The 22,710-nt window shown below is 40.8% G+C and overlaps 1 protein-coding gene across 4 annotated transcripts in view; it reads left to right on the forward strand.

Annotated features, from left to right (window-relative positions):
• Nucleotides 1-22,710, forward strand: part of FMN1 (formin 1) — a 488,195-nt gene that overhangs the window by 434,778 nt on the left and 30,707 nt on the right. For all 4 annotated transcript variants that reach the window (XM_060419038.1, XM_042252230.2, XM_004010422.5 and 1 more), the window contains 2 exons: nucleotides 10,811-10,862; nucleotides 16,658-16,807. In XM_060419038.1, coding sequence (XP_060275021.1) covers nucleotides 10,811-10,862; nucleotides 16,658-16,807 — 202 coding nt within the window. The remainder of the gene's footprint in view (nucleotides 1-10,810; nucleotides 10,863-16,657; nucleotides 16,808-22,710) is intronic.

Consider the following 22,710-nt stretch of genomic DNA (forward strand, 5'->3'; position numbering starts at 1 on the left):
TCCTAGTCAGCTTTAGCCTTAGATATCAAATTATACCTAGAAATCAAATTATACCCATCTATCGAGAACCTTCATACCATGCCTTTGCACAGCTCATACCAGATTACACAGAAAATCTTCTAAATGAAATCTTAGGCACTTCAACTTTACCAACCAACAGGACCTTTGCAAATGTAAATTGTGACAGCCCCAAAATGATTCTTCTTTTAGTTTGATCACAGCCAAGAAAACTAATAAAATAGGAAGACCAAATAGGAGGATATCATCCTCTGTGGGCAAGCATGCCAAAAGAAAAAATGTAAGGCTAAGACCTCTCCATAACTCAGTGATTCTATATATTTATATTTTCCCCTCTCTCATAAATGTTAAGAAGTTATCCCTCTTTTCCAGTGTCAATGTGCTGCTGTTGTCTCTGTGGGTGAAAGTATTCTTTTCTCCTAGAAAGTACATGATGGGTTGATTTTTCTAAGAAATGAAAAGTGACTGCTGTGCTCACATCAGATGGATACCACATGAAGTGGAGTGCGGTCCCTTTGTTTCCTTATTAGCATCACCAGCTCCTCTATTTGTAGAGCTGTAATAAAAACAGCTTCTTTACTGTGCGTCCTGTTGGTTTATACCAACCATGTCGGGTCCATAAACCATGGTATATTAAAGTGTAATAGACTGTGTAAAGAATACCAAGGAAGATATTCCAACCTCTGTCCCTTTCCCTCGTTTCACAATTTACTACCTCCCAGATGGGCATCCATAAATATGACTTAATTATGTTTGGCATAAAACTCCCACTTTCTTTGAAGGGTGCCCTCCTCCTTCTGCCACTTTTAGTGCATGAATGCAACCCTCTTGAGGATAAAACTTCGGATATTTCAGTTATCTAGATGATGAATGTTCTCAGTTTTTGGAAGGGTCATTTTCTTTATAAAACCTTTATATTTTTTGTAATTACTGCATTCAAAAAATTCAGTCCAATATAAATAAAACTCAAAGAGTTAATGTTTTTTGTGCCTGTGATGTATCAATCTAACTAATGGATCAGTCTAAAACAGGATTTCACAGGATGAAAAATAGCCCTCTCTTACCCTTTGATTCTATTGCACTCTTCTCTTTTGCTGCAAAAAGAAAATGGAAAATTTGAAATTGCTGTGCCAGGGAATGGGATGTGGTCCTGCAGTGGAGAGACAGTGAGCAGGGAGTGTATTCTGTTCGCATGGGTTCCTTGCTCTCAGATAAGTGGAGTACCTCCTAGGTAGTTGAGAGGAACACTATGAAATAGCTTAGGTCATGGTCCAGAAGAAGCACGGAGTCTGAGAGAGTAAGCAGACTGCCAACCAAGGACCCCAGTACCGTGACCCACATATGTGAACACAGTGCTGTTAGGGCTCCACAGAAAGAGCGTTCACCACTCCATGGAGGAGAGGCCCACTTGGAGGGCTTCACAGTCAAGGTCATTTTAAAGCTTGGTTTTTGAAGAGAGAAAAAGATACTTATAGTGGGTGTGTTTGGGAGGGAGAAAGGCAGGAAAAGGAGGCGTTCAAATCCAAGGAAACAGTTTTCCCAGCACTACTAATTGAAGGGTCTATCTTTTCTCCATTGTATGTTCTTGCCTTCTTTGTCATAGATTAATTGACCATAAGTGCATGAGTTTATTTCTGGGCTCTCAATCCAGTTCCATTGATCTTTGTAGACTCAGAGATCAGTATGTGCCAGCATCATACTGTTTTGATTCCTGTAGCTTTGTAGTATTGTCTGAAGTCAGAAAGCATGATTCCTTCAGCTCTGTTCTTCCTTCTCAAGATTATTTTGGCTGTTTGGGGCCTTTTTTATTTCCATACAAATTTTAAAATTATTTGTTCTAGTGCTGTGGAAAATACCCTTCATTTTTGATAGGGATTGCATTAAATCTGTAGATTACCTTGAATAATATGTTCATTTTAACAATATTCTTTCAGTCCAAGAACATGGTATATCTTTCCCCATCTGTTTGTGTCTTCTTCAGTTTCTTTCATCATGTCTTACAGTTTTCAGAGTACATATCTTTACACCTTTGTGTAGGTTTATTCCTGGATATTTTATTATTTTAGATGTGGTTGTAAATTAGAATTATTTCCTTAACTTCTCTTTCTAATAGCTATATATAAAAGAATGAAATTAGTACATTTTCTCTCACCATATTAAAAAATAATCTTCAAATGGATTAAAGACCTAAATGTAAGACCAGAAACCATAAAACTCCTAGGTAGAACTCTTTTTAATGTAAATCACAGCAATTTTTTTTCAATCTTTCTCCCAAAGCAAAGGAAATAAAAGCAAAATCTAAAAATAGGACCTCATTAAACTTTACAGCTTTTGCACAGCAAAGGAGATCATCAACAACAAAAAATGGCAGCATCAGCTTTGTGAGTAAAGTGGGAAAACAGGTTTGAGCAGAGGATACCTGAATGTGGGTTTGATCTCTGGGTCTAGAGGATCCCCTGGAGTAGGACATGGCACCCCACTTCCCACTCACTCCAGTATTCTCGTCTGGAAAATGCCATGGACAGAGGAGCCTGGTGGGCTGTAGTCCATGGGGCTGCAAAGAGTTGGACGTGACTAAGCACCTGAGCACACCTGATCTGATGTGAAAATGACGTCAAGGAAAATTAACATCTACTGAGAATGGTTGTTAACGTTCTCAAGCAAAAAAACATTTTGCTTGAAACTGTGTACTATTCATCCCAATGTCAAAGAGCTGGAGTGGTGACTACTAGCATTTGCTTCTAGCCAATTAGTAATAAATGGCAGCCATCCATGGGTGCCTGGCGTGTGTTAGTCACTGTGTTCATCTCTCACGTTCAGTGTGTCCAATACTCGCAACCACCTTGCAAGATCTTATCATTCTAATTTTATGAGCAAGGTTAAGTGCAGTCAGGTGACTTCCCCAGGGTCTCTCCATTCATAAGTGGCAGAGCAGAAATTCAAGCCAAGTCCACCTAACACCAAGCCCAAGTGTTCTCCACTCTACCACACCTGTATTTAACTTGGTCAAAGCAGCCATCCAGCTGGAAGCTTGGATTCCCAGCAGCCTCTGCTTGGCATTGACTCATTGAAGATTTGACTGCAATGATTCTGATTCAACCAAGAACTGTGCTCTTTTCATGTAGCCCTCATAACTGTGTGGGAGGCAGGAGGTAGGTCATTATTTCTAGAGGAGGAATCTGGAATATAGGATATGTGCATCTTGTCCATGACATTACATGGCAGAGCTGGGCTTGAAACTTGGCCTTTAAGTAGCTTGAGTTCTGATTTGCATTCCTTGGGCCTGCAACCAGTGAATAGAAAGGATCATTTCTGCTTCAGTTGGTCGACCACAGCACTTATGAATTTCAGAATCGTTATCGTGGGGCGACTTTATGAAAACTAATGAAACAATGGCCATCCAATGAACCAGGAAACAAAATGCCAAGGCATTAAATATTTACACAAACACAAATGGCCTTTATTCAGTAAAGGCTGCACTAAATAAAATCCACAAAATTATCTCTTAAATAAAAAACTTCCAGAGAAGCTGTGTTGCTTTCTCTCTGGGACATAGAGTTACATAAATAAATATCATTCTTTAAGGGAGAAAATTAAAACATAAGAAAAGCAACACAGTTCTATCTGTGATAGAGAAATTATAGGATGCTGTAGGCAGGTCACCAAGCAAAAACCACTAGACTCTCTCCTGGCCCCTCCATTAAATTACCATCATCACAGTATATACCTGATCTTGATAAGGAACTTTGGAAGACAGAATTGATGTTAAGCAAAATGTCTCATTTTCAGTACTCTGGTTTGTTTTTCTTGTGAGACTGTTATCATTCTAAGCAGTTGTTTTAGTCCCTTGATTTGAAAAAAAATTAGTTTGTTGAGACAATGAGACAACTTTTTGCAAAAGCGAAGAGAAGAGAAAAAAGGAGGGTCGGGGATGCCTGTTATTTCTCTACCTATCTGACCGTGTCTCCAAACTTACTCTTCTGGAAGCCTACCCACCTTCCTCATAGCTACATGCATACATGCATGCCCAGTCATGTCTGACTCTTTGAGACTCCATGAACTGTAGCCCACAAAGCTCCTTTGTCCATGGGATTTTCCAGGCTAGAGTGCTGGAGTGGGTTGCCGTTTCGTGCAGTGGATCTTCCTGACCCAGGGATCAGACCTGCATCTCCTGAATTGGCAGGTGGATTCTTTACCACTGAGCCACCAGGGAAACCCCCTCTCCCATAGCTGTTACCAAATTAAACTGAGAAAGAAGCATTCTTATGCTCTATCCGTGGAATTGTACAACAGAAAACTCAGGAAATTCCATGCCTGGATTCAGGACCACTACTTGTCTTATTTGTAGGATAAGGACAGTTTCTGTCTAAGATGTGCCATCTTCAGTTTAAACTTTGTCCCTCCCTTTTTGTGTGGGGTACCTCTGTGGCATGCTGTGGCTGCCTAGGCACCCCTAATTGAGTAACCCGGGTAGGAAGTCTTCTACTATAGGGAACAATCCATGCTCTGAAAGTTTTTTCTTTTTCTTTTTTTTTTTTTTTTGCCAACTCTCATCAAAACTTACTTACATTGCTTCTTACCCTCTCAGGTGCAATTGTCTGTCTTCCCCAGAATGAAAGTTCTATAGGATATTTGTCTGCTTTCTTCACTGAGGGGTGCCGTGCACCTCAAACAGAGTCTGGCAAATGGAATGAAAGAACAGACTCACCTATGTCATGACGTCTGTAGCTACCAGAGCTTACAGAGCCAGATACGGCCAACAGGAATGTGCTCTTTGTCCTACAGACTGTCGGAAAAAATGTTTTTTAAATTTGGGAACATATGTTTAAAAATCGTAGCTTCTCTGGAAAAGGTGGAGGAGGATGGAATAGCAGTGGCCAGTGCCTTGAAGGGGCCTGGCCTTCCCATTTCTCTCCCACTCTCTGCTGACTTTCTTGCGCTGAGACTGTCAGTTCTAGTATTGAGAAGCTAGAAATAGAATTTGGAAGAGTATGATTCTTACACCTGGCCTACAATTACCTTATTTGTTGGTGATGTTGGAAGTTGAGTTTGTGACTCCTGTCTAAACATTTTCCTTCTGGGTAATTTTTCTTTTGTTTTACTCAGAACATTGAGGACTTAAAATGTATCATGACATGGTTGGAAATTTCACACATTGTGGCAGGAGAAATACTTTAGGCCGGTGGAGCTTCAGGGTCACACCAGGGAAATGGCTGCCTTTTCTGTCTGAACAGAGGCCCTTGACTTAGGAAAGCCTGAGATCTCTCGGTTCTACTTTTCCTGCAGGCTCTCATCCCCAAAACCCTCAGAGGTTCTGCAGTGTGCTTTGCCACTTAGCAATACCTCTTTTTACATTTGGATACTGTTTCCCCCCCAAAAAAATAACTATATTCATAGAGTTCTTGCACAGTCTTCATCTCATGCGTAATTCAGTTTGGAAAGGATATTTCTCGTGACTCAGTTTATATGCAGCAATGGGGTTGACCACAGTCTGCTTAGCACGGAGTGGAAGTAGCCAGTTAGAAACACCTAGTGACAGAGAACAGCCCCCGTAAGCTCCAGGAAGATCACTCAGGCCTCAAAGGAATTTTCCCCCTTATTTGGTCATGTACATAATCAGTAATCACTGGATAAGAACAAACCACTAGTCGATTTCATATTTGGGGGAACTTGGTAGCCTAGGAGAGATGCAAGCCACTTCTCTGTGTCTGATTGGCTAAGAACTCAACTAATTCACAGAGATTCCTGCTTGAAGAACTCGAGAAATCATAGCACACAAAAATGGCAATGAGTGTGACTTTACCTAAAATGATGTAGCTATCTAAATCATTTTAATATAAAAAATTTTGTTGAAATTTACTGAACTTAGAGCTACTAGTATACAGTTTTAGCCTGACATTCTTCTTTAGCCTGTGTTCATACTCTGAATATAAAGTGTCATGTTCAGGAAACTTAGTATCTGTCTATTTAAGCAACTATTGTCAAGCATATACATTTTTAGCTAAAGTAATTTATTTAACATGTGGACACCTTTCCATGTTTAAGGCCAGATGAAGGGGCTGCTCTCCTGAAGCTTACATTCAATGCTGTGTGATAAATGAGTAAATGGATAGTCTGTTGGGTAGATAGAGGCTCTAAGGGAAAGAGGCGGGGCGTGCGTGGCAAAGGATAATCTTTCATGTGGCAGGATCAGAGAAGGTGATATTTGAGCTGAGACCTAATGCAGAGAGGGAGCCAGTCACACAGGGGCTGCGGGCAGTGTCCTCCAGGGAGGAGGAAAGGCAGGTGCAGTGGTCCCCAGCCCACACACTCGATGTGCTCCTTCAGCGATCCTGCCAGCTAGGCTGGAAAGGAACAAGTGTGAGAAGGAGGAGATGGCATCACAGGGGAGCCAGGGGGCAGGCTGGCAGGACCTCTGGGCCATTGTAAAAGCTTCAGAGGCTTTGTCAGGAGAGATGGCATGCTGTTTTGGTCAGGGAAATAAATTAATAAATTTACATTGACTAAGTGAATAATGATGAGATGCTAATAATACCTGTCCTGTCATTTATCGAGCGTATCTTAGGTGCTAAGGGCTTTACGTGTATTATCTCGTTTAATCTTTATCACGTCTGTGTGATGATAGTCTCTGTGGCTCTGCTCATAGTACAGATCAGGCCATAACTACACAGTGCATCATGAGGGACTTGTCCAGTCACACAGGTAGTAAATGGCAGAGCTAGGCTTATTAAATAGCCTAGCTATTTAATATCCTTTGAAATATCTTAGCTATTAAAATCTTTTAATATCCTTTTAAATATCCTAGCTTTTAAAATCCTTAATACCTTTCATAAGGTATCACAACATAGCTTGTTATGATTGATTTTCTTTTCTCATTCATTTTAACATCATAAGCATTAAATGAAAGATTCTTTTTCAAGTTGAGGTATAGTCGATTTAGAATGTTGTGTTAGTTTCTGCTCTACATCATAGTGATTCAGGTATACATACATATACATTCTTTTTTTTAATTCTTTTCCATTATATTATCACAGGATATTGAATATAGTTCCTGAGGCTACATAGTAGAATCTTGTTATTTATTCATTCTGTCATATATATACTAGTTTGCATCTGCTAACCCCAATCAAGATTGCCGGGAGAAACAATCAATAACCTCAGATACACAGATGACACCACCATTATGGCAGAAAGCGAAGAAGAACTAAAGAGCCTCTTGATGAAAGTGAAAGAGGAGAGTGAGAAAGTTGGCTTAAAACCCAACATTCAGAAAACTAAGATCATGGCATCCGGTCCCATCACTTCATGGCAAATAGATGGAGAAACAATGGAAACAGTGACAGACTTTATTTCTGGGGCTTCCAAAATCACTGTGGATGGTGACTGCAGCCATGAAATTAAAAGACCCTTGCTCCTTGGAAGAAAAGCTATGACCAACCTAGACAGCATATTAAAAAGCAGGGACATTAGTTTACCAACAAAGGTCTATCTAGTCAAAACTATGGTTTTTCCAGTAATCATGTATGCATGTGAGAGTGGGGCTATAAAGAAAGCTGAGTGCAAAAGAGTTGGTGCTTTTGAACTGTGGTGTTGGAGAAGACTTTTGAAGAGTCCCTTGGACTGCAAGGAGATCAAACCAGTCCATCCTAAAGGAAATCAGTCCTGAATATTCACTGGGAGTACTGATGCTGAAGCTGAAACTCCAATCCTTTGGCCTCCTGATGCGAAGAACTGACTCATTGGAAAAGACCCTGATGCTGGGAAAGAATGAAGGCAGGAGGAGAAGGGGATGACAGAAGATGAGATAGTTGTATGGCATCACAGACTCAATGGACATGAGTTTGAGCAAGCTCTGGGAGTTGGTGATGGACAGGGAAGCCTGGCGTGCTGCAGCATGCGGTTGCGAAGAGTCAGACACGACTGAGCAACTGAACTGAACCCCAGACTCACCCTCCACCCTCCTCATCCCCAGCTCCCCCCTTGGCAACCACATGTCTGTTGTCTATGCCAGTGAATCTGTTTCTGTTTCATAGACAAGTTCATTTGTGTCATATTTTAGATTCCGCATATAAGTGATACCATATGATGTTTGTCTTTCTCTGAGTTACTTCACTTAGTATGATAATCTCTAGATCATCCATGTTGCTGAAGATGGCATTATTTCATTCCTTTTTAAGGCTGAGTAGTATTCCATTGTATATATGTACCACATCTGCTTTATGCATTCATCTGTGAATGGACATTTAAGTTGTTTCCATGCCCTGGCTACTGTGAATAGTGCTGCTATGAACATAAAGATGCATGTATCTTTCTGAATTATAGTTTTGTGTGGATGCATGCCCATGAGTGGGATTGCTAGATCATATGGCAACTCTGTTTTTAGTGTTTTGAGGAACCTCTGTACAGTTTTCCATAGTGGAAAACTGCACCAACTTATATTTCCACCAACAGTGTAGAGGGGTTCTCTTTTCTCCACACCCTTCTGCTGCTAAGTCGCTTCAGTCGTGTCCAACTCTGTGGGACCCCATAGATGGCAGCCCACCAGGCTCCCCCATCCCTGGGATTCTCCAGGCAAGAACACTGGAGTGGGTTGCCATTTCCTTCTCCAATGCATGAAAGTGAAAAGTGAAAGTGAAGTCGCTCAGCCGTGTCCAACCCTCAGCGACCCCATGGTCTGCAGCCTTCCAGGCTCCTCCGTCCATGGGATTCTCCAGGCAAGAGTGCTGGAGTGGGGCACCGTTGCCGTCTCCACCACACCCTTTTAGCACTTGTTATGTTTAAACTTTTTAATGAAGGCCATTCTGACCAGTGTCAGGTAGTTTTGGTCTTTGATCTCGTTGCAGTTTTTATCTTTTCACGTGCCTGTTGGCCATCTGTATGTCTTTTTTGTAGAAATGTCTGTTTAGGTCTTCTTCTCTTTTTTAATTAGGTTACTTGTTTTGTGTTGCTGAATTGTATGAACTGTTTGTATATTTTGGAAATTAAGCTCTTGTTGGTCACATCTTCTGCAAACATTCTCTCTAATTTCATAGGTTGTGTTTTCATTTTCTTTATGGTTTCCTTTGCTATGCAAAAGCTTGCCAGTTAGATTAGGTCCTATTTGTTTCTTTTTGCTTTTATGTTTATTGCTTTGGGAGGCTGACCTAAGAAAACACTGGTACAGTTTATGGCAGAGAATGTTTGGCCTGTGTTCTCTTCTAGGACGTTTATGGTATCATATATTTAAGTCTTTATGCCATTTTGAGTTTATTTTTGTGCATGGTGTGAAGGTGTGTTTTAACGTCATTGATTTATATGCAGCTGTCCAATTTTCCCAACACCGCTTGCTTAAGAGACTTCCTGTCCATTGTATACTCTTGCCCCCTTTGTCACAGACTAATTGACCATAGGTATATGTGTTTATTTCAGCCTCTCTATTCTGTTCCATTGATATGTCTGCTTTTGTGCCAGTACCATGCTGTTTTGATTACCATAGCTTTGTAGTAGTGACTGAAGTCTGGGAGCATTATGCCTCCTGCTTTGTTCTTTTTCCTCAGGATTACTTTGGCAATTCTGGGCCTTTTAAAGTTCCATATAAACTTTAAGATTATTTATTCTAGCTCTGTGAAAAATGTCATGGGAGATTTGATAGGGACCATGTTAAATGTGTAGATTGCTTTGGGTAGTATGGCCATTTAACAATATTAATTCTTCCAATCCAAGAGTATGGCATATCTAAATGAAAGAAATCTTAAGGCTCACAGAGATTGTCTTGATGATTTTTCTAGACGTATTTAAAGTGTTAAGAGTTGTATTATCATACATGACAGTATTATCTTCTGATTAAAGAGAAAATATATAAAAGAACCACTCCAAAATGAAACCTCCCAGTTTCCCTGTGGTCCTTCAGAACATGGGTTCTTTTATATATAAATACAATAGGTTTTTGTTGGCTAATCATTTTATTTTTTAAATTTTATTTTATAACACCAAGAACATTTTGTATTGGGGTATAGCCAGTTAACAATGTGATAGTTTCAGGTGAACAGTGAAGGGACTCAGCCATACATATACATATACATATATCCATTCTCCTGCAAACCCCCTCCATCCAGGCTGGCGCATAACATTGAGTGGAATTCCGTGTGCTATACAACAATTTTTTGTTGGTTGTCCATTTTAAATATAGGAGTATGTATATGACCTTCCCAAAAGTTCTTAATCTGTAAGTTCAGAATTCTATCTCACTATCATTTATTTCTTTAGTAATAGTATTTTTTTCCAATGCATTTAACACATTATTCTAAGAAAAGAGACCATAGGCATCCTTAGACCATGGGTATAGAGAAAACGTATGCAATGATTCCAGTGAATTCCTTTGAATTTGAGCAGAACTGCTACAAATGGTACTGAGTTTATGTTGTTGTTTTGAGGGAGTGGGGTTGCTGAGCACTTGCCAAAGGGTCACAAAGGGGCCAGCTATAGCTTGGATGACCACATGTTCTAATCTGGCCAAGATCATTCCACTTTTAAGCCTTTGTTCAGCATAATTAACAATATCACCCCTTTCAAAAGTATTCCAGAGAGAAAAATGCATTATATTTATGGTCACCATTAGCTATAGCTGTTAACAAGAAAGCAGTGATAGTGGACATAGAGAATTGAGTACAATCACCAGGACATGTGGCAGGGTCTGCCAACCCCTGAATTTGGACTTATTTTGATTATAACTGAATGTAATAGAAGTCAGATTACACAAAGGATATGATGGAAGAAAATGCTGTTCTAATTCATGATTAATTCTCTTTCACAGCCAAAAAGGAACATAAAATGGAAGAAAGTTACTTGGAGAATGCACAGAAAAGGTAAGCAACTCTGACTGGCCTCAAGCCTCTCGTTGACCATCCATTCTTTTTTTTATTATTATCAAGAATATTCACACTGCTATGCAACCGTCAACACCGGCCTTCTCCAGAATTTTTTCATCTTCTCCAAGGGTAGACTCCGTACTCATTAAACCATCTCCCCCATTCTCTCCTTCTTTCACCCTGGCAGTTACCATCCTACTTCTTGTCTCTATGACTTTGACTACTCTAGGTACCTCATGCAAGCAGAATCGTACAGAACTTTTCCTTTTATGACTGGCTGATTTGACTTAGCATAATGAATAATTAGCCATTCTTTTGACTGCCTTTCCCCAACCCCATGAAGACTGTGCATCCAGGAGCAGATTGAGTCTAAGGAGAGCTGGAGTGAAAAACTCCAGGAATAGCCCTTGGGAACAGTGTTCCTCAAGAATCAGGGAATCATCCAGAAGTGACCCACCTGCCTCACGAGGTCTGACACTATTTCCATCTGTTTGCCTCTCCCCCATTACTCTGCTCCTAAAGACTCCATGGGTGCTGGGAACAATGGGACCCTTCTTAGCAGTACAACTAAATTAAACCAATTATTACAGGTACCTAAGAGACGTATGTCTCTCCTCAGGTTCTGGAGGATGTGGTAAACAGGGGGCAAGTGGAGAGTAGGGACTCATCTCTGTGTGCCCAGAAAACTCCCCGAGCAGTTGGGAAAGAGACCTCAGTTCAGTTCAGTTCAGTCGCTCCAGTCGTGTCCGACTCTGTGACCCCATGAATCGCAGCATGCCAGGCCTCCCTGTCCATCACCAACTCCCAGAGTTCACCCAGATTCACGTCCATCAAGTCAGTGATTCTATCCAGCCATCTCAGCCTCTGTCATCCCCTTCTCCTCCTGCCCCCAATCCCTCCCAGCATCAGAGTCTTTTCGAATGAGTCACCTCTTTGCATGAGGTGGCCAGAGTACTGGAGTTTCAGCTTTAGCATCATTCCTTCCAAAGAAATCCCAGGGCTGATCTCCTTCAGAAGGGACTGGTTGGATCTCCTGGCAGTGCAAGGGACTCTCAAGAGTCTTCTCCAACACCACAGGTCAAAAGCATCAATTCTTCGGTGCTCAGCCTTCTTCACAGTCCAACTCTCACATCCATACATGACCACAGGAAAACCATAGCCTTGACTAGAGGGACCTTAGTCGGCAAAGTAATGTCTCTGCTTTGAATATGCTATCTAGGTTGGTCATAACTTTTCTTCCAAGGAGTAAGCATCTTTTAATTTCATGGCTGCAGTCACCATCTGCAGTGATTTTGGAGCCCAAAAAAATAAAGTCTGACACCGTTTCCCCATCTATTTCCCATGAAGTGATGGGACCGGATGCCGTGATCTTCATTTTCTGAATGTTGAGCTTTAAGCCAACTTTTTCACTCTCCTCTTTCACTTTCATCAAGAGGCTTCTTAGTTCCTCTTCACTTTCTGCCATAAGGGTGGTGTCATCTGCACATCTGAGGTTATTGATGTTTCTCCCGGCAATCTTGATTCCAACTTTGTTTCTTCCAGTCCAGCGTTTCTCATGATGTACTCTTCATTTCTATTCAACCTCTCACCTACTGCAGACCTCTTCTGTGTTCTTGTTTCTCTTAATAGGCACCCAAGTGAAATTATCCGCCTTACCTGTGAGAGCTCAGTAATGATCGGCTGTGGTGTCTTAGAGCCCTCGCTTTACGATGGTTTTTCTTTTTGGCAGTTGACCAGCATTAGTCAGCTTGGCCCTCTCCCATTCTTAGAAAGGTGAGGGCGAATACACTTAAGCTTTCTCATACGCAGAGCTGAAAAAACTGAGATAAATTGTGCTGGAACCCATTCTAAAAAGTACCAGAAAATTAAATAAGAGATAAGGACAGGAAACAGTATATAAGGTAAAATGAACTTTACAACTATGTGAGGAGAAGAGTTCACTAAATGTGAGTGAACAAGCTCTAGAAATGAACCCTTTTCCTCCTGTTTCAGCACAATTTCTGAGAGTTCTGAAAGTCAGTATTCAGTGCTGTTTCTGCTCTGCATTGACGAATGCCGACATCTTGCCCTTCTTCCCACTTAAGTGCCAATAAAATTAAAATGCAGATAAAAGCAAGGTGAAGGCTAATCTCATGATTTTCTAAGTGCAGACATGTTCTTGAATCATGATTATTATCTTTGCATGATAATTTTAACAACCAAGATGATCACATGGTTCTGTTTATAGATTTTTAGATTGTACCCCTTTATTGGCTTTATCCCCTAAGTATTATATATATTTTACATTATCCCTGTATTAAGCTTCCCTTCATCAGTATGTCAAACTGGTGTGTCTGTGTTATGTAAATATCCCACAACCATAAAAAAAGACCATACACAAGGGCACATGGGTATCAGGCCAAACAAAATTTCACTTTCTAAGGTGGATGTCAAATATCTGATCCTTCTTCAAGATTCTCACTCCAGGAAAAGGGGGCCCTTGTGAGAGGGGCTGATGTTGCTGCTGTGCATTAGCTATGCTGAGGGGGGGTCATAAATTTTGGTTGTCAGCGTTTTCCGTGACTTTGTGGTGAAGGTAGTCTAGCTTTCATGTCATACATGAAATATGTTAGCTCCCATCTTTAATGTAGAAACCACAGTTGTTTGGTTACACTCTTGAAGGAGGTTGGTGGTCAGTGTTGCAACATTCGTGTGAGATTTAGGAAATTCTTATGTTGTATTCTCAAGAGAAACAATTTACTCTGAGGCTAAGGAATATTTGCTTTTCCTCAGCAGTTTCTGAAAGCATGCATGAGGGGCAATAAGCGGATATGTTCCACCCTGGCATCTCAATGCTGCAAAAGAAAAACCGTTCCCTTTGCCACAGGCTCTTTGATAGAATCATTGTCTGAACTCTCAAAATGTTTAGCTGAGTCAAAAAAGATGGAAATCAGTCAAGGAGTTACAGCAGAGAGAAAAAGAATCAGGGAGCAATTGAGAGTGGAGTAGAGAGGTTTTATAGAACCTAATATACAGTTAGAAACCTGTCCTTTAAAAGTTGAAAACTGTTAGTTACTTGCTGAGAAACAAAAGAAAATTCCAACGTTGTCAAACAGGAGCAGTTTTCATGCACAAATAATCAGTAATCAGTCTTCTGTGCATCAGAATTGAGTTTGAAAGGAAGAGAGTTGTGTTTGGGGACGGGAGGGGGTAGTCTAGACCTTATCAGATAGCTGTGGGTTCATATTCTAGCATTTGGCTTTTCCTGGAACAAAGGGATCACACTGAAATCCAATAAGGCACACTCTCAGAGTGGCTTCGTCTTCGGTAAACTTGCCAAGTGCCAAAGCCAGGCCATCCTCTGCAACTGTTTGCGTTGGTTCTTCTGAAGAAGTTCACTTGCTTTCTTAAACACATAGGGGAAAAGCTGCTGAAATTCATTCTTGCCTTTGGTTTTCATCCTCTTTGAGGGTTAGCAAGTCAGGCTCCCCGTCCCGGGGGAAAGGTGGTGAGGGTACATGGTTAGCTTCATTTCAGAGCTAGGAAAAGCAAGGCCCACAGGATGATGAAATGCTTTTCTCAAGCCTCTGTAATAACCCACCAAACCATGCTGTCATTCTCTGAAGCAGCATCATACTTGCAGTGTCTTGATCTCACCGTCTACCCTCCCAAGAATGCCAGAGTTGGGGTTAAAGCACAGTGGTAACTGGAGTTTCTGTGCTCTTCACTATATCCTGCTGGAAAAGTAGGAAGATAATTTGCCCCTCTGAATACTATGCATGAAAGACTCTCTTCTCCCTTCAGTGCACAAGTAAATACGTTTCTGTGTAGAAGGTCCCTATAAGGAAGAGAGAAAAATGATGTGTTCCACTGGGGGTAACGCAGGTTTTGTGTCATATAAGCAGCAACTGTGTCAAAAGTGGAAACAAATTAAAACTTGACTGTTTTATTTCTTAAATGCATGTATCAGTGAGTATGAGTATCCAGAAGGCTGGATAGAGCAGAAAACTCATTTCACTAAGAAACGATTCTGTGGACCCAATTCTGCCAATGAGTAAGGTCATTCAGTCTTTCTAGGTCTCTATTTTCTCATCTGTAATATGGGAACATTGGACAGACTGACCCAAAATCCCTTCCAATTTTAAAGCCCTGTGACTCCATAAGAAATTCATGGACTGTTCCTTTAGGTTGCAGAACTCTCTCCGTACATATTTCCATGCTATAAAACAATCAATGTAGTTTACATTTTGAATGAAATAAAAGTATATGCTGTAGAGTGTACATTGGGTTTTATCAGTGTTTTGACTGCCGTAGAATTAGGAGTCATGTCTGAGCAAAAGCGGACATTGCTCCTTTCTGGTTTTGCTCTGAAATATATGTGTTTGGAATTATAAGAGAGTCCCTTAAGAAATTACTGCAGTTATTGCCTTTCTCCACCTATGCACTTCTAGTCTTTTAATAACTGAGAGCCAAAATTCCCTGACCAGTAGTTTTAATTTGCATTAAAAACAGATTTATTATTTACAGAAGCACAAAGAATTTATGGGACTCAGAGCTGCAGCTCCAGCTTGGATCTCGCCTAATCATAGCCATGGAATCAATTAACAGTTCATCTGTGAAATGTGATAAAATCTTATGAGATACATATTGCCCAATAACTGAGAATGAGATGAAAGTATGCTCCATAATAGTAACGGGGCTTCAGGGTTTTACAATCGTTGTTGAATAGAGTTCCATTAGAAACTCCGTATTCGGGATGGCCACAAGAAAAAAAAAGCACTGTGTCTGAACAGATGATAGAGCATTGAGTAATAAACCCTGGCCAGTCATTCTTGCTTTGATTAGTTTCCAACACCCTAGAAAAGGGGGCCATTTATTTAAGTGTTCTTGCTCATGGCAAATGAGCTTGTGGGGCTTGGAGTGGGTGGGGGAAAGGATTGAGTGCAGAGCTATAAATTGCTGCAAAGCTGGTGGCTCCAAGAAGGGCTGCTTGGGGGGCCTGGGTAGTCATCTGGGAACAAGCCTCCATGGGGTTGGTCAGGAGTTTCTTAGTGATATCTGGGAATCACCCTTATAAAACCTGGGTTCTTTTCCAACCCAGATTAGAGATCATTTTTAAGACCAAAAATGGTTTTTCCTCCAATCCTTGCTACATCCTCAATTATATGTATTTTTGTACATTGGTGATTTGTATTCTTATATCATGATAAGCTTTAAAATGTAGCCTTCTTAAAGATCATATAGTCTAAGTCTCTTATTTTACCCTTGAGAAAATTGAGAGTCAAGTGTTGAATGATTGACCCAAGATTACAAAGCCAGCAGATGCCAGAATAAGGATAAAATAGTCTCTTTATCTTCCATGAAGCACTCAACAGATCGAGAATTCCCTGCAGGCTCTCTCACTATCCACTGCTAGCAGTACAGAACCAACATGGCATCAGTGTTTCGTGTAATCCTTCAGCATAACACAGAGTGGGTAAATGACATGGATTTGAGATGAAGAACAAACCCAAGTTTTTACCTATGTACACCCTGAAACTATTCATGCTGATTTTATGCAGATAAGATGTGTCCAAGAGCATCCCCAATCATGTTGAGTTTCTTAGAAAATTGGCTTCAATACTTAGGCTTAGCATAAGCCACCATGACTGCTAAGCCTGGGCTTCTGAGCTAGAAAAGATATGGCGGGGGTGGGGGGGGGGGGGGGGGGGGGGGGGGGCAAGGAGTTCTGTGTGTCTTCTCTCCTAATGGGTTTTGGCATTGACAGCTTCTCACCCTCCACCTCACCGTTTGTTATTCCTCTACATTTGCAGTTTTGAAACAACAGTAGGATATTTTGGGATGAAGCCAAAGTCTGGTGAGAAGGAGATCACACCCAACTACGTGTTTATGGTGTGGTACGAGTTCTGCAGTGACTTCAAGACTATCTGGAAACGGGAGAGTAAAAACATATCTAAAGAAAGGTAAGGTTCTAATAGACTGATTAACACTGGGAGTCTAGGGAACCACCTTCTCAACCCTAACGAAGCGTGTACATTTCACCCGTATCAGTATTGCCTTTCAGATCAAGTGGACGTCAGGGAAGGATTATTGAAAGTTTATAAGGAAATGTGGGGGTGGGAGGGCTTGCTGTCCACACAGGCAGATACTCTCACGTGATCTGATAAGTTACACTTTCTTAACCCCTTCCAATTACTAGCTAGTAAATGAAAGGGGAGCTGTGCTAATTTGCAACAGATTGCTTCTCTGTGTATTTTCATGTCGGCCCAAGCTAAATGAGGCAGCCTTGCTGTCGCAGACAGTACAGACAAATAAAAGTGAATGCTTTTCCCATTAATATACTGAACTTGCATCAAAGGGAAGTCTCTGAGAGTCGGGCCACACTTAACACGGTGTGGAAGCCCCGCTCTGGATTTACAGCGCCACTTCTGACTCCCCGCATCCTGCTGAGGACATCAAACTGTGTGCCGCTCGCCTCATTGCAGTCTCCTGATTTTATTAGTTGGGGGTAGAAGGAAAACCTCAGCACTGAATATAGGGAGAGTGTGTGTGTTCGTTCTCCTTAGAGAAAGACTGCATTTGGCCCTGTTGATCAGGAAAAAAAAGAAAAGCATTTCTGCTTGATCAGTGTTTTGATCAGGTTGCCACTGTTCTACAAAGGATGTCATGGATTTAAACTTCAAACAGGTCTTGCTACTACTCCTGCAGAACAGATGTATGAGAGTGTCATTCAGAGTGAAGTTGGAGACAAAAATTCAACAAATGAAGGGAAGTGGTTTAATTGTAGCATCTATATCTCACTAAACATTCAGACCCCAAAGTCCAAATTTCAGTACTTTTGTTCTTTACTTTGGAATCAGAGAAAAGGTGTATATATAATATAGCTATACACATACAGACACACACATACAGTACACCAATATTCTTTACCTTATAAAGCTACCTTAAAGGACTCATAATTTAGAGATTTCTTGACTCAGTTTTACTAAATCTGTAAATATTTTCTCCAGGAATTTTTTTATATGCTTGCTTTCTAAGGAAGTCACAGAGCTTTAAAAATGTGTATCAACATATCTTCTTCCCACCATACCTCTTTTGGAACATGGGAATTAAACCAAGTATATCCATTATAGAGTGGAAGCAGAAAAAAGTTAAGTGACATTGTTAAGAAAATAAATTGTTGATAACAGCATGAAAAAAATCCTAAAAATCTTGACATCCAACCCATTGTTCTCACCCTGCAAGCTCTTGTTTAGCCCTTTAAGCTAAAATAAGCTTCTGTGGAATGCATTCTGTGTTTTGTGAGCGTCAGAAAAATGACAGAGCCAAGTTCTTGTGTCTCTAACGAGGTAGCAGCAGGCCAGTCAGCTTTCCACATCCACACCCGAAGGCCAGGGAGTTCCTTAGCGGCCCCTGAATGTCATGCCTTTGCTTGAGATTTTACATCTTAGGTTTTGATCATAGCCCTTAATGAATTTATCCTTTTCGTTGGAGCCCTGAAAATAGTCCCAAAAAAAACAGCAGAGAGGGTAATGAATCGCTTTTCATTTGAATAAACTACTATTGAAATACTGAACCATATTCCAAATGGAGTTTTTCCCTAACGCAGAAGTTGGACCACACTCACTCTGGGCCTGCGGAGGTTCCAACTGCCCTTCAGAATGACCTGTCCTCCTAGTGATGGGCACTTGCTGTGCTGCTTCCTGGGTATAGCTGGTGAATTGCCCACTTCACACTCTGTAAACCAACACCTTTAAAGGGTCATGACTTCCCGGGACCCTTTTCAGATCTCATCTAGTCGTTTCAGGGGTTTCTTCATTCCAGCCGTGCTTTGTGAGATGGATCACCAAGGTTTCCAACCTAAAACAACATCTCTGAAAGTTAATGGTGGCTCATAAAATATTTGTGGAAGCAGCTTGTTTACAAAAATCATTATGTTAAGAAACCTTAGCACATCATATGTATTATTGCTCATCCAGTTTAAAACAAACTTGGTAATATCTGGGGTTTTCTCGTGAAATGAGGGATTTTTCAATTGTTCTCTATATCTGCTAAGGGTTTTAGATTTCAAACTATTGACATCACATTCATTATGGTGAAATAAGAGAACTAACTCAAATTCTTCTATTATAATCAAATGAGAAACAATATGACTGCTTTAATGATGGGAAACAATATGATTGCTCTAATATTATATTTAATGATATTTGATGTTATCATTTTTATAGTACTTTTCCCAGAAATCCAATAAATCCTAACAACACTAAATGTCAGGGGGCTTCCCTGGTGGCTTAGACAGTAAAGATTCTGCCTACGATGCAGGAGACCCAGGTTCAATCCCTGAGTCAGAGAGATCCCCTGGAGAAGGAAATGGCAACCCACTCCAGTATTCTTGCCCAGAGAATCCCATGGACAGAGAAGCCTGGCAGGCTCCAGTTCATGGGGTCACAAAGAGTCAGAAATGACTGAGCAACTAATACTTTCACTTTCGGCATAACATAATATGAAAACATCCTCAAAAATTAAGTTCATAACCAAATGAAAACTTGATAGCTTGTGATTACTAGGGAAAAAAACTATAGTTTGGGATCCAATAACTTCATCCTACTTCATTTTCAGATGTGTTTGAAGGCCAACTAAAATCCCCAAAAATCATTGGGGAAACTTAAGGATCGATAACAGTATTTTCAAAGGGACAAAGTCACTTCCAAATGAAATGGAAATTTTGAAAACGGCTTTAGGCCACTTGAAGTCGATTTTAGGTGACAGATGATATTTGCTTCTTGTTCTGCTTAACATGGTCTCCTTGAATGCACATTAGTTTGGTGCAAAACTGAACGCTGCAACTCCATTGCAGGGTAACATGTACTCTGCATGAGGCCCAGAACAGTGTCTAAACCACAGGCGACTGATTGAAGCATTCCGTATGCTTGTGCCTTACAAATGAATGACAAACCCTATTATAAAGCTGATGTCAGGACACAATTCGGTATTTTAGTAGAAGAGACAGTACTTAACTGGGGGTATGGTTTACCTGTAGATTAACTCTGTCAGTGGAAGAGCGAGCTACTATATGATGGTATATAATGACATTAAACTTTGCTTGTCATGAAAGCCATTATCAGGCCGAAATGGCAAGCTTCTAAGACTGGACACAAGTTCAGAGTGCCCCGCTCCCTAGACCTCAGTCTATGACCCACCCAGTCCTCATGCCGCCCGAGTACTAGAACTTACCCTCTAGTGAAACGTGCCAGGCTCTTCTCCCCTTCCTGAGTACTGGCAGTGCTCCACAGTATGAAAAATGACTTCTGGATAGAGAGTTGAAAACCAGCATTTTTATGCGATTAGTCTACTTTATGATCTTGGGCCCGTCGCTTATTGCCTGGGGGACCCAAATATCACATTTGTAAAAGGTGTATATTGGGATGAGGCAGGAACTAAATGCTTACTAAGATCTTTTCTGGTTTGAAATCTCTATGAATCAATAAACTATTTTTTTGGTAATATTCTGAGAAACTGTGTTTTCTTTCTGAGATAATGTCCCTTACCTTTGTTCCTGAGCTCATAGGGGACTGGATCAAAATATATTTCAAGCCAAGGTCTGGTGGTGAGTTGGGGAGAGCTTTGGAGACAGGCAGAGTTTCCGCTGTCCTCTTGGCCTTAGTGACTGTCAACAGCTACCTGGGCTCATACCTTTAGCTCCTCCCCTAAACCACTAAAGTTGGTCTTGAAGACCACATTTTTTTCATTAAAAGTATAAACACAAAAAATTTTCCTCTGCTTATCTGCATCTGACATTGCATTTGCTGGTTTATGAAAGTTCATCAAGGTTTTTATTCTCAGAAGCAGCTTTGGTTCAATTTTGCCTTTTCATTCACTTTTGTATTTGTGTCTCTTGACATGCAAACATTCAGTGACTTTTTGTAACACACGTTTCTTCCACTTATTAAGTCAATGTGTTATCTGAACCATATGCATAGTGGCAAGGAGTTAACTTAATTTTTGCTGCTACCTTCATTGACTATTCTTTACTCACTTTCTGCTTTTTTTTCTTTTTTCCTGTTTAATTACTCTGGCATATACAACTCTTCCTTATGAAGTTTCCCACTCTCTAGGATATGTTAAGACTGCTCCCCACATATGCCCACACATGCACACATAGAGGCCACAAACCACCGCTACCCACAAAATGAGCTATGAATTTGCAAAAGGTAAAGACGTCCCAGGGGAGTCATGACTCCAGGAATAAAGTCTTGACAAATAATTCAACCCTGAGCCAAGGCAAACTTTAAAAGTACCATTTAAAAACCCATAATGGCTGAGTAATGAGTGAATAAGGAGTTTGGTAAATTTTACATGAAATGCAAATAAGACATTTTGTTATATACGTAACTATAATTTACACCGTGAGGGAATGGACTGTTAGTTGGGGTGTTTTAAGTTCAGCTAAATAACAACAGAATTTTTGTTTTAAGTGTACTAGTTGCAGCAATTATGGTTAATTATGCAACTGCCATACCCTTGACAGCAGATGGTTCAGAGCTGTTGTGGGGTTATCCCAGAGCTGTTCTCAGGGCCCCACTGCTCAGGTCACTTTAGGACCAGGAGCTGGGGACTTGGAGTGGCCATCACTCAACCCACAAAGAAGCTGTTGATTGCAGTGTAGACATCACAAGAATTCCTCTCTTTATATGATAAAGTTTTTCCTGGAAAAAGTTCCATAAACTAAAATTTTTATTTATTGAATCATGATCATTACAGTAATGTCTAACAAGTTAACTTTCTTTTCCCCAGCCCTCTGTTATGTGGTTAAATGATTTATATACACTTAACTGCTATAAAGGGGCTTCCCAGGTGACGCAGTGGTAAAGAATCTGCCTGCAATGCAAAAGACCCGGGTTCAATCCCTGGGTTGGGAGGATCCCCTGGAGAAGGAAATGGCCACCCACTCCAATATTCTTGCCTAGAAAATTCCATGGACAGAGGAGCCTGGCAGGCTACAAGGGGTCATGGGGTCGTAGAGTCAGACACGACTAAGTAACTGAACACGTATACACAACTGCTAAGAAACTTCATATTTTAAAGGACCCCTTTTGTTTACAAATACACAAATGGTAAATGTGGGCTACAGTCCATAGGGTCTCAGAGTTAGACACAACTGTAGTTGCTTAGCAGCAGCAGCAGCATATGTCCCAACAAGTGAACTTATAAACAGAATGTGTGATTATCCTAATCACAAAGAATTAAACCTGCTTATTTCCCAAGCTAAAACATTAAAACCACTATGGAAAGTTAAAGATACGTCATGAATAAGGAGAGGAGAGTGTAGATTTTTAAATGGTAAAAATTATGGGATCATTGATTCTCAAAAACTAAAACACCTCTTTTGATCCTCTTTCCTCTGGGAATTAACCATTTCCTGTTCCTTCCAGCTTCTTAAAAGAAGAGTTTATATTCATTTCCTCACTTTCTTTTCCATAACACTCCTTTCTGTGTCAGTAAGGATGAAGCCTCTGCTGCCATAACAAAGACCAAAGTAAATTTTACTTTTGCATAACCATCTGAGTGTAAATTGTTTAGAAATCCGGATCCAGATTCCTTTACTTCTGTGACCACCGTCATTAGGTGGGGTCCTTATTCAGAAGGCCAAAGGCGGCTCGCATGATGTCCACCAGCTCTGAGTTCCTGTCAGTGGGAAGGGGCTGGCACACCCTTTCCTTTAAAGGGTGTGGCCTGAAAGGTACGCAGATTTCACCAGGCAGAACTTAGTCTCACTGCTCTATGCAAGGGAGACCAGGTAATGCAGGTTTTTCTAGGAGCCAGGGCCCAGCTAAAGACTGATGAGTGTTAGTCATGCAGTCATGGC

The sequence above is a fragment of the Ovis aries genome, chromosome 7 (assembly GCF_016772045.2).
Source record: "Ovis aries strain OAR_USU_Benz2616 breed Rambouillet chromosome 7, ARS-UI_Ramb_v3.0, whole genome shotgun sequence".
Taxonomy (NCBI): Eukaryota; Metazoa; Chordata; class Mammalia; order Artiodactyla; family Bovidae; genus Ovis; species Ovis aries.